Source organism: Nymphaea colorata, chromosome 14 (assembly GCF_008831285.2).
Source record: "Nymphaea colorata isolate Beijing-Zhang1983 chromosome 14, ASM883128v2, whole genome shotgun sequence".
NCBI classification, from domain to species: Eukaryota; Viridiplantae; Streptophyta; class Magnoliopsida; order Nymphaeales; family Nymphaeaceae; genus Nymphaea; species Nymphaea colorata.
The window spans coordinates 9,961,433-9,978,342 of record NC_045151.1 but is presented as its reverse complement, the minus strand read 5'-3'; the positions used below and the strand labels follow the sequence as shown (position 1 = coordinate 9,978,342).

General features: G+C 38.2%; 1 protein-coding gene across 2 annotated transcripts in view; it reads left to right on the top strand.

Moving 5' to 3' along the window:
* The window catches only part of LOC116267791 (DExH-box ATP-dependent RNA helicase DExH6), a 57,241-nt gene that overhangs the window by 19,587 nt on the left and 20,744 nt on the right, over positions 1-16,910 (top strand). For both annotated transcript variants that reach the window (XM_031649695.2, XM_031649694.2), the window contains 2 exons: positions 6,298-6,388; positions 6,484-6,542. In XM_031649695.2, coding sequence (XP_031505555.1) covers positions 6,298-6,388; positions 6,484-6,542 — 150 coding nt within the window. The remainder of the gene's footprint in view (positions 1-6,297; positions 6,389-6,483; positions 6,543-16,910) is intronic.

Genomic DNA, 16,910 nt, shown 5'->3' with positions numbered 1-16,910 from the left:
TGTCAATGCCATTTTTGTCCTCTTTTCAATCTTTTTTTTTTTAAGAAAAGATGGTTCTGTTTTTCAGTTTTTTCTATTTTGTCACTTTTGCTGCATCTGTTATACTATTTTTAGTATTTTACTGAATCCTTTTGCAGTTTAGTACTATGTATTATATGCTTCTGCTAACTTTTTTGCATATGCCATATGGTCATATATTCTGTTGCTGCTTGTAAGTTTTCTTAATCTAGGAACATGTTGTCTTAAATGTATTAATTGCATAAGTTTCAGACTTTCAGTAATCAGTTCTGTGATATATATATATATAACAAACACATATATATGCTGCTTAAAAGTTCTGTGCATATATTATCAGTTTTGTTAATCAGTTTTATATACACTATATGTAATATATGCTGTACATTGATACAGTTATAAATGTATAATATTAGATATATAAAACTACTTAGTTAATTTCTACTTATGTTATGAGTATAAGTAGGGGTGAACAATGGGTTGAGTACCTCAAATTCGACTCGGTAAAGCTCGTCTCGAGCTGACTCATCTTGTAAACGAGTTGATTTCGAGTTTCACTTTGAACTTGTTTGTTTATATTTTATACGAGTCGAGTTCCCTTAAATGAACTCGATTTAGCTCGTGAAGTGGTGCATGAATCATCTTTTCCTCCCTCCATTTATTACCTTTTTTTTCTCTTTCAAAGTCAATCACCGTTTTTCTCTCCCTCTTCATTAATTTCTCTCTCCCTCTCTCTCTCTCATTTAATTCAATCGTCGTTTTTTTCTCCCTCTCCATTAATCTCTCTCTTTCTCATTGAATTCACTGTTTTTTTCTCTTGTCTCTCTCTCTGTCATTTAACTTGCCCTCTTTCTCTCCTCATTAATTGCATACTCTCTGTCTTTCAATCCGCCGTTTCTTTCTTTCTCTCTATTAATTGCATGCCGTCTCTGTTTTTCTGAAATTTGCCATACCCGTACCTACATCTGCACCTGCATTCGCGCCCGCACCTCACACCCATGTGACATAGGTTGCAAGCAAGCACCCGTGTCTTCTAATAGTTCAAATCATACAGTTGTCCATAGTTGCAATAGCCATTGCTTTATACCTTGCTTTAATAGAAGATATTAACATCTTTTGTTGTTTCCTTTATGTCCAAGATAGAAGATATTCTTCTAGGGAGACACAAAAACTAGTTATTAAATGTTTATTAATAAGATCTTCTCTCGAGTCAGCAATATATAAATAATTAATTAATTCAAGTGAGAAAGATGAAATAAATACTCCTATCTCCAACGAAACATGTATGTGCTTTAAAATGTGAAGCACGTGTGTCGATGGGTGCATGTCCGGACACGGTCTATGTACTGTCCGGTGTGGTCAACACACCTGAGTTCATATCTGTTCAACAATGGACTTGGTCAAAGCTGACTGAGTCTATTGCTCTCCAAATTTTAGGTTTTTTTAAACCCACCCATGTATATGCACGGAACATTTGCAGCCTTCGACTAATGGTCGAAGTCTGCCTTCATCCTGCATTGTGTACATCTCTCTGGCAGAGAGACACTATTTCCTGTGTCCATTTTCTTTTCTGGTGAGCAGAAATGATTTCTGGCAAAAAGCTACTTCTTTCGGCTATGGCAGACCTATTTCCGGCGACCACAGACCTCTCATTTTTTTCCAGAAAACCCTAAATTTACCAGCAGATTTCATACTTTTCCTGGCAACAAGTATGCTCATGCTTCCATTTCACCTATTTTTCCAGACATATCCTGATCTAATGATTTTTTCAGCCCCTTATTCTCTTTTTTCTGTCTTCGTGTCTTTCTTATCTGCCAACCTTTTGTTCCTTATGTGTTGTTCTTTGGTTACTTCTATTATTTATATATGAAAGCAGAATTTTTTGCCCAATTTGGTTGCTTAATGTTATATTCAGCTGTTCTTTCATTCTTTGTCGTTATTACCATGTCCATGTGATCGTTTTCTTTCCTTTTTTTTTTTCCAATTTTCTGCTTTCTTTGTTTTCTTATTTTTCTGTTTTTACGTTGTCCTTATTTTCTGCTGCAAAGAGCCGCAGCTGCCTAGCACAAAGGCTAGCTCCAACGGCTGTTTTTTGTTTTATGTTTTGTTCCTTATTAGTTGCTGGCAGGCTGCCGGTAATCCATTTGTTGTTTGGGTTCTTTGAACCTGTCCTTGGTGCTCTTCCAAAGTATTCAAATCTAAGTATGTATATGATTGTATTATATATGACTGTATGAATATATGTGTTGAATAATAAGAATTTATGTATTGAATATATAAATCATATTAAATATTAAAATTGATTGATTGTATGTGTAAATCAGGCCTGATCTTGAGAATACAAATGCTTCAAGAGATACACTCTTGAAGATCCCAACAACTTCAATAGGTAATACACAACCAAACCTCAAACTTGAGGAGAAGATACCAAATCTATTAATCTCAAGAGAAGAATACACAAGAAAGGCCTAAAAGCCTTAACCAAACAAGGGACAACAGTCCCATATATATAGTACAATGAAAGGGAGAGAAGAAGGAGGAGTTGGCTGTTGGGCCAGCTCCAACGGCTAGAAATCTAGCCGTTGGAAGCTGGTCCAACAGCTAGTTCCCTTTTACAAAAAGGAAAAGGTAAAAATAGAAAAAGAAAAGAAATAAAAAGTACATAAAAAAGAAAAGGAAGCAAATAAATAAAATACATAACACCTATGCATACATAGATATTCATATATACAAATCATATATGAAACATATGTATACTTACATAATGTCTAATATTTAAATTCTAACACCCCCCCTCAAACTTACGGTGTGATCACCGAAAGCTTGCCAAGAAGAAACTGAAAACGTGCTGAAGCAAGTGCCTTGGTGAAGAAATCTCCAAGTTGATATTCGGAAGGGACAAAGGATATATCGATTGTTCGGTTAAGATATTCTTCTCTCACATAGTGACAATCCATTTCAATATGCTTCGTCCTTTCATGAAAAGTATGATTGCTAGCAATGTAGATGGCACTTTTATTGTCGCAGCAGAGCTTGGTTGCTTCATTTAAGTCAATTCCAATGTCCTTCAATAAGTTTTTTAACCACACAATCTCCATGGTGGTGGTGGCCATGACACGATATTCTGCTTCAGTTGATGATAGAGAGACTTTATTTTGTTTTTCTCTAACTCCAATGTCTCTTGGATCATACCATTCGGGTTCAAATAGAGCAAGTTCGTCCCATAATTGCTCCATTTCTCCAACATATTCTTTAATGGACTTGTCTCCTTGTTGGAGACTTGCAATCTTCATTTGAAGATTGCACATGTAGGCCACATCCTTCATAGTGTGGGTTTTCTTGAGGAATTCCCAAGCTTCATGAGCAAAATTATGTTTTGCTATTTGGCCCATGGTTGTAGTATCAACACAAGCAATAATCCAAGTGATAATCTTGTGGTGTCCTATCTTCCACTCTTCCCATTTTCTCTCATATTCATTCATAGCCTTGTCTTTTTCAACTCCATCTAGTTCTTGAGCTTTACCATCTATGGTCTTGGTGAGGACTAATTGAGGTTCACTTTTTGACCCATCAACGAGTCCCCATAGGCCTTTACTTCTAATAAAATGTTCCATAGTTTTTGCCCAAGAAACATAATTTGATGAAGTTAATTTGGGAAGAGGAGTAGAGGAAGTTCTTTCATTCATAATGTGTACCTTGTAAAGGAGACATTGAGGTAGTGCTAGGATGAAAAACAGCCACACAAAAATGAAGCTTTCGACGCGTCAAAGACTGCCACAATCTTCACCACCAAGGGAGCTTTATCTCGTCACAAATATCACCAAAAGAGGCCAGCAAAATAACAACACCTTCTTGTGTCAAATTTCAGCCAACAATATATCGAACACTTGGAGTGCTCATGAGCCATCCACATCTCATATTCAGGATTGATTTCTGCAATGGTCTCTTGAACTTGCCCTGCAACATTCTTCACCTCTCGCATAATCCATTCAGGTGCGCAGGTGTGGTGCCATTGAGATGTCCATAGAGACGGTGACTCTTGATGAACGGGACTATTTGACGTTTTCATGTCAAATAATTGGTATGATTTAGCTTTTGTGAGATGAGTTGGGGGAGGAAATTGGACGACAAGATGCTGGAATTGCGGTGGGGATCCATAAATGCAATAATCAGAAAATAGGGGGAAAATATAAATTTTGAGATTAGGGTAAGGTGGCTGACGATAGGGCAGATTAGGGCAGACAGTAGGATTAGGGCAGACGGTAGGATTAGGGTAGACGATAGGATTAGGGTAGAAAATTTGGGGATTAGGGTTAGGGCAGAAACTTGAGATTTGAGGATTAGGGCAGAAAAAAAACAAAAATTAGGGTAGAAATTAGAGATTCTTACCAAACATTGTCAGTGGCAAAACCTGCTGTGATACCATGTAAGATTTTGATATCTAATACCAAACCACCGAATGAAGTTAGATGCAAGAGGAGGAAGAGAGAAGTGGGCTGCACGTAAGAGAGAGATGAAAGAAAGCAACAACAAATGACGTCTGCCTCTTCTTATCATTATATACTAATCACGATTTAGGGTACATCATAAAATAAAAAATAACAATAAGATTTACAAGTATGCCACCACCCATGATGTGTTGGGTGTGTGGATCAAATGGGTCAGGTCTGGGTGACCTGATCCATATGTACAAACTTAACAGGGGTCTCAAGTAATCCATATCGAAAAAACGGGTGATCAAATTTTCCCGTAGTTATGATACATATCATAAGATATGCCTCCGTCGAAAGATACGTACAATACTGAAATTGACATTTAAGTTTTATGCTAATATTTTGACAGGGTCTGTTCGTTACCCCCAAGCTATGTCACCATGGTACGCCGGTTTGGTCAGCGTACCTGTACCGGTACGGCAAAACCAGTATGCCGGTACGTGGTGGTACGTTTGGATCTGGCTCCAGGTCGGAACCAGATACAAACCATATCACTTTCGACAAAAAACCTAACGCTCATCTTCTCCCTCGATTTTGTTTGTTCTTTCGGTGGCGAGTGTTTGGGTTCGAGCTACTTTGGGCAGTGGCGGCGGATGGCGGCTGGCGATGGATGACGATCGGTCACGGACGGTGAGTGGACGACGTTCGGTTTCTTTATTAGGTAGTTTTTAGGGTTGCTGCTACCGTTGGGGGTTTGACAGTTTGGGCAGCTACCGATGGACGTCCGGCGGGAGCTTGGGCAGCAGCTGGCAATTGGCGACGGGCGGTGAGTCATCGACGATAGGTTTGGTACATCTAATGGCTGCCTAATATGCAAAATTTCTGCATGATTTTGGCTGTTTTTAGGGTTGCCCCAATTTGTTGGGGTTTGACAGCTTGTGCACATGTGTAATGGGGTCTGATTTTTGTTGGATCCCTGTGGGATATTGTGTGAAATTCGATCTTGAGCTTGTCTGACCTTGAGCTTCAATCATCTCATCCAAAGACACCTAAATCCTCCTCCGGTGGTGGAACTGCACTGGTTTACTGACTATTACCGCATATTGGCTATGTAACTGGCCTATATGATTCAAATTTCCTGCTCCCTGTTCATGTCGTGTTCTGTTGGATTTCTCTCGTCTGTGAAAACTGAAAACTGTAACTTGCAATGCTTGAAATTACTAAATGAGACTGTTCATGCGTGTTCTGTGAGGACTATAAGTCTGTAACTTGCAATGCCCTTGTCGAGTGGTTTTGCATATGCCCTTCAGCCTTGTCGAGTTATATTTAATTTGATTATAACTTATAAGTTATAAGTTATGCACTATGCAGCTTACGGTTGTTGTCAGCATTTTATGTTTTTTTATGACTTTATCTATGAGACTGTATGAAAGGAGCATTGTCTTAATGTGATGATATCATTTGTTTTTTCAAATTTTTTGAATTAAAAATATATAATATTCGCCGTACCGCTGTACCAAGATTTACGAAAACGCCGTATCAGTACCCGTACCAGCACCACATAGCTCCCAAGGTTGATCGATTTTCCCATATTTATGATACATATTGTAAGATATACCTCCGTATCAGAAGATACGTTCAGCACTGCAATTGACATTTAAGTTTTGTGCTAATATCTTGACAGGGTCTGTTCGTTACCCCCAAGGTCCCAAGTAAATGAGATTATAGATGGATACGTGGGCTTTCATGATGCTTTCTTGATGTTGCTTATTTAGATGCACAAGTTCTTTTTTGGGACAACCTGTTTAGATGCCGTTAATTTTTTTTCCCTTTATGTGTCTGTCTGCAGGTTCCACAGTACCTTTTGGATCACATGTGGAGGAAAAGTCAGAATTGCAAAATCGTGTGTACACAGCCTAGACGTATTTCTGCCATATCAGGTCTTTGGGTAATTGCTAGAATTCTGTTGCAGAAAGCTAGAATTTGTTTTTTTTTTTCTCTTCATTTTTTCACATTATTTTTCCTATTGGAACAGTTGCTGAGAGAATTGCTTGGGAAAGAGGTGAAGGTGTTGGTGAAAGTGTTGGCTACAAGGTTTGTCTCTCTTTTAGCTCAATAATCCAATTTGCATGCTAATATACTAATTGTCCTAGTTGGTATTGAAATTTTTTAATTTTGGTCGAATTATCTTTAATTTCCTTTATGTTGTAATCTAAATTATCTTGCATGCATTACTTGGAGTTTTGCATAGAAAAATTTAGATTATTGATGCCGCGGGCTGGCCATGTTGGCCGTGTCTATGTGTGTTGAAGAAAAAGGTTCTACAAGGACACTGCCATTGTCACAACAGAAGAAAGGTTTAGGGGACCAGTTGATACTAATATTTATTGTTTGTATTCACCAACATCTTCTGAAGTTAAAACATAAATGTCACACCAAATCTGGAACTACACACTCCGGATTGTAAGCTAGATGCAACTGTGCCTGCCATTTTTCCCTGACTGTTTTGCTAGCTTTTAACACATCTGGATAAAACTTTGGAAAAAGCTAATGGTAATTCTAGAAATTGATCCCGGTACTTAATGATCCAATAAAATAGACTATGTTGTTAAGGCCTCACCTAACTCGCTTAAGCATGGACTAAGCGTGAGTCCACACTTATCGCCTAAGTCCACCACTTAGGTGATGGGATATGTGTTGGTGACTTAGGCGATGGGATATTTGTTGGCGCCTAGGCTGGTGCCTAAGCTCGCCTAGGATGGCCTAGGCTCCAACATGCCTATTCCATGGAAAAGTGGAAAGTCACATTCCCTTTCAATTAAAGTTTCTTAATGGAGTATATGTTGCTATGTACTTGATATCGTATCAGTTACGTATTTTTATGTTGATTATGTTGTTATATGTATACTGTTATATGTATATACTATTAGTCACTTTGTTATATGGTATTGGGATACCTCATACCTGTTATATGCAACCATTAGTATGGTTATATCTTTTCTTTAAGTACACATGGATTAAAGCCTTCTTGCGGATTTACATTCCTTCTTCTAGAGATTAGATCTAGTTTTTTTTTTTTTTTGGTTTCTTGTATTAGATTACATTCAATGAGTAATGTTAAACTTCTTCTATTGATTTTGCATATTCAATGAAGTAAACAATTAAATTTTGATTGTTTAAGTTGATTATGCTTGCTTGTTGTATTTCTCATATTTCAAATATTAGTAATAGTTAATTAAAATAACTTGACATATTAACATAACTAAAAAAATAAAAAAAAAATTGGTCGCCAACATAGAAAATAGATCAATCATTTAGGGACTTTTGGGAGAAAGAAGAAGCATCTAGTAGAATAAAATCAACCCTGACAATACTAACCATTCCTTCATCGAATAAATCGACCTTGCAGCACCTCCTATGCCTCAGCCTCCACTTCCACCCTTGTACTCAAAATACAGTAATTACTAAGAGTAACAATATTTCATAAAACATAATAAATCTTCATTAAATATATTTGGAAAAAATTTCGATTTTTATATTATTTCAGTAGGAAGCCAAAGTCTCAGTTGAATGAGGTAATCAGCAAGGGTGGTCAATTGCCAAGCAGTATGCCTGTATATTATTTTTTTTCTGTATGGTAAAGTATACTAAACTATACTCATATACATTTTCTTTCTGTTGTATTTCTTTTTCTAGTGTTTTTCCACTGTACTTGTTCGAGATACTTATTGCAAGTTTGCAACTTAATTTGTATGAGAAGAATACTGTATCTACTTGGGGAAGCTTGTTATGATGGTTTCTAGAGAAAGAGAGAATTTATATTTCAGCAAGATTGAGAGTTGAGATACTTCTTTATATGGTTTTCCATGCTTGTTTTCCTCAATCTAATTTGTGCATATTATGTTATAATTGATTTAGCAAAGAGGTATGTTGCAATTGACAATTTTCATGTGTAGATATGTTTTGCAAGAAAAAAAATCCATGGTTCATACAGTGTGAAGCTATGTCACCTGAGTGCGGGGCGCGGGTGCGGGTGCCGGAGCGGCACATCCCAAAAAATTTAGGTGCGGCGAGGGTATTTTATTATTATTATTATTTTTAATTTATTATATATATAACAGAATAAGCATGTATATATTATTATTACAATTTAGTTATTAATGTATATGACATACTTGAATAATTGTATTGCATAAAAAAATATCAGAACAACATATATTATATAAGTAATTTAGTAATATGACATTCTAACTGGGCTCGGGTGTGAGTCGGAGCCACACCCATGTTCGGTGCACACCCGATTCGATGCGACTCGGGTGCGGCAGTAAAATAGAAGAGTCTGGGTGACTTAGGTGTGAAGACTCTCTTTGTAGAATTTATGCAAATCAAAGCATCCTTTATTGCAACTAGCACTGTATGTGAAGCCAGTCAAAAGCATGTTAATGTAAGTTGCTTAGGTTCCTGGATATATTTAGGAGCTAATAACTACATATATATATAGAGGTGAAATCTTATGGCCATATGGACCTCCGTCCTGTTAGAATTATAATATGTGACTAAACATATATACATTTATTTGCAGCACAGTCATATGTCACAACTTTTGTTTGATGTGTGATTTATATAGTCCCTGAATCCTGACTCTAAATTCAATATGTATCTAGGAACATCAAATCTGGACCGTTCGATCTTAGATCGGACGATCTAGATTTCTCAACTCCCTCTCCCCTCACTCTCCCTCTCAGTTCCCCATCCCTCTCCTCTCTCTCTCTCTCTCTCTCTATATATATATATATATATATATATATATATATATATATATATATATATATATATATATATATATATATATATATATATATATTCATTCTTGTTGCAAAGGGGAGCACCGGCAGCTCTCCTTGCTGTCGCTTGTGGGGCCGGTGGCATCGGCGACGACAACAGAGCATTTTGCTCTACCCACAATGGGTATAGCAAAGGGAGAGCCCCAGCGGCTCTCCCCTGTTGTCACCAGTGGGGCAGATGCCCCTAGCACTGCCTTGCCGCTGGGCCTCATCAGCCCCACCAGCGGCGTAGAGGACCACTTACCTCTAGCCATTGTGGTAGAGGTTTGCACTACCCACGATTGGTAGAGCAAAGGGGGAGCCCAATGGCTTCTCCCCTGCCATCACCCGCTGGCTCGGCTGGGGACAACGCCGGGCAGGCTAGCCGGTGATGGCAGGGGAGGAGACGCCGGCTCCCCTTGAGAGAGAGAGAGAGAGAGAGTGAGAAATTTGGGCCATCCATACTCTAGATCAGATGGCCTTTGTTTGATGTCCCTAAATGTTAATACATGGTGAATGTCATCATTCACTTTCCTTATATATATATATATGTGTGTGTGTGCACAGTTTCAGTTATGTAATTGTTAGGCCGCCAATCCTGTGGGTTATGGGTCTGTCTAGTAGGCGTAATTGGGTCTGGTTGGTGAGGGCGAGTCTGCCTTGTAGAGAGTCTGTTTTGCTAGGCTTTTGGATTGGGTGGATAGTGTAGAAACACGAACACAGAGGAAGAGAAAACGAGGAACACGATGTAACGTGGAAAAACCCTCAACAAGAGGAAAAAAACAACGGATGAGGAGGAGCTGGTGCCCACTAGCCGCCAGACTCTCTCTCTCTTAAGATTTCATTGACCATAAGGATTAGGGTTACACGACTTAAGTAATGCCCAACAAGGGCTACAAGATGGATCGGGTATGGATCCGGACCCGGTCCTGAGACCCGTCTAACATACTTCAACACTCCCCCTCAAGTTGGGCATACATATCAAACATGCCCAACTTGGATACATTTCTCTCTAATGAAGTTGAAGATAGAGCTTTCGTCAGAACATCAGCTGTTTGGTCTTCAGATCTCATGTAAGGAAGTACAAGTTCTTTAGCATCAATTCTCTCTCGAATGAAATGTCGGTCAATCTCAACATGCTTTGTTCTGTCATGAAGCACAGGGTTGTTGGCCAAGTTGATTGCAGACTTGTTATCGCAATACATCTTCATTGGTTCTTCAACCTTTATACCAATATCCGTCAACAATACTTTTAGCCACAAAAGCTCTGAAACTCCCATAGCCACTGCTCTGTATTCTGCTTCAGCACTGGAACGAGAACACACATCTTGCCTTTTACTTCCCCACACTATGAGATTCCCTCCCAAATAGATACAATAGCCAGAGGTGGACCTCCTAGTGTCAATACAGCCTGCCCAGTCTGCATTTGAAAAACCTTCAATCCCAAGAGTGTCTTGCTTGACATACAAATGACCTTTGCCAGGATTTCTCTTCAAGTAGAAGATCCTGTCAACAGCCTTCAAGTGGGCATCCGTGGGAGCATGTCGACGATGCGGCAGCAAGGGCGGTGATGCCGGTGGCGGAGCCGGCGGCGGTGTCAGCAGCGTCGTCGGACGACACAGCAGAAAGATAACGGCGGCGGCGGTGGTGACGGCAGCGGTTACGGCGGCGGCGGCGGATGAAGAAAACTCCATGATCACCAAAAAAGTCCCAATCTCGTGGGCTCTGATACCATGTTGAAAAACATAAAGCAACAACATAAAAAAGCTTAGGGGATTAACGTGGAGCATATTTTCTTTACCCACGGAAGGCCATCGGCCTTAAAATTGACAAAGTATGCCAATCTCTTATATAGGCATTACAGCTGAGATAACTCCTTATTTTAAGGAGCTGTTACAAGATATTCATTATTAACAAAACCGTTCCTTGATTTTTGCTGTAACTGTTTCCGTAATCCATCGTCTTGATTTTTGCCATGATCCTTTCCAAACGATCCTTACCATGATGCTGGCATCCTTATCATATGTGTGTGCCGTTAGCCATCATTCTTTTCATCTTCCCTCAAATTGGACGGCGTTTCACAAAGTCCAAATTTGCCATAGAGATTTTATGGAGGCAGATCATGTTCTGGCAGCAATTCATAAATCTCAAGCTTGATTCTTGAAGATTTTGTTCACAGGATCGAGTCCTCGCTTTGGTGAAGAGGGCAGCGATCTCTTTGGTCATTTGCAAGCCATCTTTGGGCGTTGATCTTCTTCTTCAAGCATCCTGCTCTGATACCATGTAGAAACACGAACACAGAGGAAGAGAAAACGAGGAACACGATGTAACGTGGAAAAACCCTTAACAAGAGGAAAAAAACCACAGATGAGGAGGAGCTGGTGCCCACTAGCCGCCAGACTCTCTCTCTCTTAAGATTTCATTGACCATAAGGATTAGGGTTACACGACTTAAGTAATGCCCAACAAGGGCTACAAGATGGATCAGGTATGGATCCGGACCCGGTCCCGAGACCCGTCTAACATACTTCAACAAATAGCATTGGTCATAAACCACCCACGATATTAGGACTAAGCATTAAGTTGTAACGGGAAGTTAACCCTAATTAGAATGAAATTTCCGAGTTTATGGTGGAAGCTGGGATTTCACTAAGTGAAGAGTGCGTGAGTTAATCTCCTTTGTTAGCCGGTGGCTAACATTGGTATAAGAGCCGTGGCTAATAAGGATAAGGTGACTTTGAAGGATGTAATGGCAGCGGTAGAGGCTCACAGGGAGTGCATGAAGGTGACAATGGCCATGATGAATCAAAGGCTGCAAGCGGTCAAACATCAAAACCAAGTATCAAATAAATCATATGGGTCTCAGAGAAGCTGGAGACCTAGTTTTGAGATGCAACTCCTTCATGGCAACCTATTAAGAATGATAATCCAATTATACAATAAAATATTTTTTATGTCGAAAGGTTTAACATAAAGTGTAGGACCTGGGGAGGAGTGAGACAAATCTCCTCTAATGGTTAAAAATTGAAGGGTAACTAGTTCTCTAGGAACGTATTCGTTATACTGGAGTTTTGTTCATGACATAGTTTCTGGTATAATTGGATTGTTCATAATCTTTATGTATTTTGGATTAACAAGTGATTTGTCAATAATAGTGTTTGTACACTCTGTATCCTATCAAGGCTTGTACATGTATAATAGATTCTCCGAACGTTAGTTTGCATTTTACTAATAATTGGTGCAACTATTGTAATTTTTTGGGTTCTCGATCATTATTTTGGAATTCAATTGTACTGGTTGCTTTTATTTCATTATGATTGTAAGCAGAGGAAAAAGGTTTAGGTTCTTTGACTTTCTCTTATACTTCTGTTATTTGGTTTTGTATATTGCTTTTGACTTTTTCTAGCTCATCTTTATAATTTTCAAGTCTACATATTCTTTTTTCAAGGCTAGATTCTTCTAGTTTTTCCTTTTTTGCTACGTTCTTGGCTTGGCAACTCTAATTCCAAGTGGGGTTCAAGAGTTTTTAGACAAAGTCTACATATTTCTGTAAAAAATAATATACATATCCATTTGTTTTTGTTGCTCAAGATGTCCAAGCAATGTATATTCTGTTTTACAGAAACATGTAGACTTTGTCTAAAAATTCTTGAACCCTATGTCACATAGGTACGGGTACGGACCATTTTCAAAAAACTTGGGTGCGGGGGTACGGCCGTACACATACATGCACACACACACACACACACACACACACACACACACACACACACACATATATATATATATATGTAAAAAAATTTCAAACAGAATAACACATTCACACATATATATATCAAAAAATTACAAACAGAATAACATATTCATAAATCATGATCCAAAATTTATCTGTCTTGATTCTCAAATACATCAACTTTCTTGATTCTCATTCTCCTCAGTCGCATAATTGACATACAAAATACATCAGCTTTCTTGATTCTCATTATCCTTAGTCACATCATCAAGATTAGAAGGAGCAACAGGTTTTGTAAGGTCCATATTAAGAGCATGCAAATCATGTTCTCCTTCAAGTTTCACGTCAATGTCCTCTGGACTGACATCCCAATACTTGGATGATTCTGAACTGCAAGTTGCAACAAAATCAAAATATGATTTAACTTTTAAGTTTTAAGTTAGTATTAACTTTAAACAACCAACATAATATACAAATGTAATTATGTATACATATCAAAGATACAAAAAGAAAGAAATACCTGTAAGCATCTGAAGTACGTGAAAGTAAGCGTAGGTTGGAGTGGACATAAACTAAATCTTCTGCTCGCTTGCTAGTTAGCTTATTTCTCTTGATATTGTGAATTTGAGAATAAGTGCTCCAATTTCTTTCACAACAAGAAGAGTTTGCAGGTTGAGACAATAACTTCAACGCAAGTTGCTGGAGATTTGGTGTCGCTGCTCCAAAACATAACCACCAATTAACAGGATCTTCTTCATCTCTTGCCATTGCCGCTTGTACTGAATCACTTCTTCCACCAGAGAAGCTCGCAAACTCACTATTTATTATCTTCAACCGATGAGAATCAGAATATAGTCTTCCCAGACATATCTCCCTATTTTTTGATATTTCTGGATTTCGATTAGGAGGAACACGACCAGTGCCTCCTGCCAACCATGTTTGTCCATAATATTTGGGATTTAAAGAGTGTGCCATACAATGCAAAGGGTTATTGCTTCTATTCCATCTTCTTACTAAAATTTTATGCACATGATCAAAAAACTCAGAATCATCAAGTGCAACATTCTTCTTCTCATGTCTAAAAATGATGTTTTGAATTTTTTCAATCATGTTATCCCACATATCATAAACTCTATGAAGCACGGGCCCTTCTTTGTCAACTTCTCTCAACATCTACCAAATAGGCTCTGTAAACTGCAGAAAATATGAAATCTTATCTCACCATTCATCTTCTAAAATACATTTTTTAATTTGTTGAGCCTTCACAATGTCATCACTCCGATAAAACTCCCAATCATTGTCAGTCACCATAAGTGTTAATGCATGTTTCACCTGTTTTATTCTTTTTATCATTACAATAATGGATGCAAAACGAGTCTCTGCTACCTTCAACAATTTCAAATCAGAATGCCTATTAAATATAACAAGAGCATTGTTGTGGTTTACAACAAAATTTCTGATGTTTCTGACATCATGCTCAAGCTCCTCAATCCATGAACACAATATACCAGCATTTGTATCATCTTTTGATGGGTTGCAAATACTTTTAAGAGCTAGATTTATACTGTGTGCCACACAAGGAGTCCAGAATATATGACTATACTTGGGGTCACTTGTCAAATTCATCCCTGCTCGTTGGCAAACTGGAGCATTATCAGTAATAATTTGCACAACATTATCTTCACCCACTTCTTTGATGAGTTCTATAAATAACCCTTTTAAATACTCAACATCTTTATACTCCCCAGATGCATCAACACATTTCAAGAAGATTGGTCCATCAAGCGAATAAGTAATAAAATTTATCGGTGGCCGTCTTTGTATATCAGTCTACCCGTCAGAAACAATGGATACTCCATATTGTCTCCATGAAAATTTCTTCTTCTCTAATAATTTTTCGATGTTTGCCTTCTCTTCTGCAAGAATTACTGTTCTCAACTTTTCTGTCAGGGGTACATAACCACTCAAACTGCAATTAGCCAAACCTGTAACAACATCTTTCCAATAAGGGCTTCTGACCATATTAAAAGGAAGTGAACTCGCAAAAAAAAACCTTTCGATTCTTCTATCCATCTCTGCCCTTCCCATAGTTTTGAATACTTGTTCTAATTTTTTGGTATCCCTGCTTGCCATGATCATTTTTCTTTTCTTTGAAGCATCTTCACCTTCTTCAATAGCATAAAGAGGTACAAATAGTTCACTTGACTTGGCTGAAGATTTCTTCGTCTCAGCTGCATCGTGTTCTTTTTTTATCAGCTTCATCGATTCTTTGCTGACTTTTTCACATGGTCGAATTCCAAAACATGGGATATGCAATAAATGTGCCTTGCAACGTGTATAAGAGCCAGTGAACGTCTTATTACAGAAATTGCAAGAAAATATTATATTCCCACCGCCACCTGGTGCTTTTCCAAGTTTTTTCACATACCGCCAAAGATGCTGAGATGGATTATCCAACTCTAATGCTGTGGTATTAATACTACTACTGCTGCTTGCCATATTTCCACTTCCACTCGTAGGCATCGTTTCTTTTCCCTTATCAGCCATTACAACTTATATGAAAAGCACCTAACAAGAGCTGCAAAGACGCACGCAAAAAAGAACACGATGACCATCAGTCACTAAACTTCCCCAAACTGTCAAGATTTTTACAGAATCAGTCACTAAACTTCCCCAAACAGTCATGATTTTTACAGAATAACTTAAAGATTTCCCCCAAATCGAACACGCTGTAAATAACGCACAAAAAAAAAAATTTCTATTGAACATGCTGTAAATAACACGCACAGAAGAACAAATGATGTGACAAACTGATGCATATGAGAACAAATGATGAAAAACTGATGAGGCGCACAACACATGATCAACGATGACAAAATTATGTGCGGCGTTTAAAGCATCTCCAAGAGAGACAAAAAAATGATGAAAAACGTAACTACGAGATCTAAGAAATGAAGAGGCGCACAACATATGATCAACGATGAGGAGGAGACAGAGTCATAACCATCGAGAAGGAAGGAACAAAGAGGAGGTAGGGAGGAGGACAGGAAATAGAAGAAATCGGCAAAACTGAAGCTAATACCGTCCACAGTCGCTGCCGTTCGTCCATCGGTTGTCGCTGGTCGCCGCCATTCGTCCACCCAAGTCGCCGGTCGCCCCAAATGCAGCGTTCGTGAAATGGGTAGAAGGAAGAAGATGTCGAGGGTTTAGGGTTTCATTCGACCAATTTAACGTTAGATTAGTTTTAAAAGTTAAAAACTTAAAATCGTTAATTTCAAAATTGGACATCTTTGGACTCAGTCAAGGTTGACCGAGTCCGAAAATGGACCAATTTGAACCCGGGTACGTTGACCGTACCCGGTACCGCGTAAAGATGAGCTCCAAGTAACAGAATTACAAGAGAAAGTCAGAGAAGTCAAACCTTCTTCCTCTGCTTACATGCACAATGAAATAAAAGCCACTAGTACAATTGAATTCCAAAATCATGATTCAGAACCTGAAATATTACAACATTTACACCATTGTCACAAAAAACGCGTTTTATTAAAAAAAAACGTGAAAAACAAGCCAGCCATATAAAACGTGAAAAAACGCGTTTTTTAAAAGAAACGCCAAAAATAAAAAACGCAAAAAAAAAGGTATAATACAAGTACAATACACATATCATATGGGTAGTATACGAGATACAGGTATAATATGCGTATAATACGGGTATTATACGTGTTTTTCCCTTTTTTTTATTTTTTTATAATTTTCAGGATTTATTAAATGTTTTAAATTTTTTAAAAATTCGCCGAAATATTCTCGAGATATACAACTTTGTCGTATTATAGCCGAGAAATTCCTTGCCATATAATACCCGTACACGTTTTTTGTGACAATGAATTTTGCACCAACTATTAGTAAA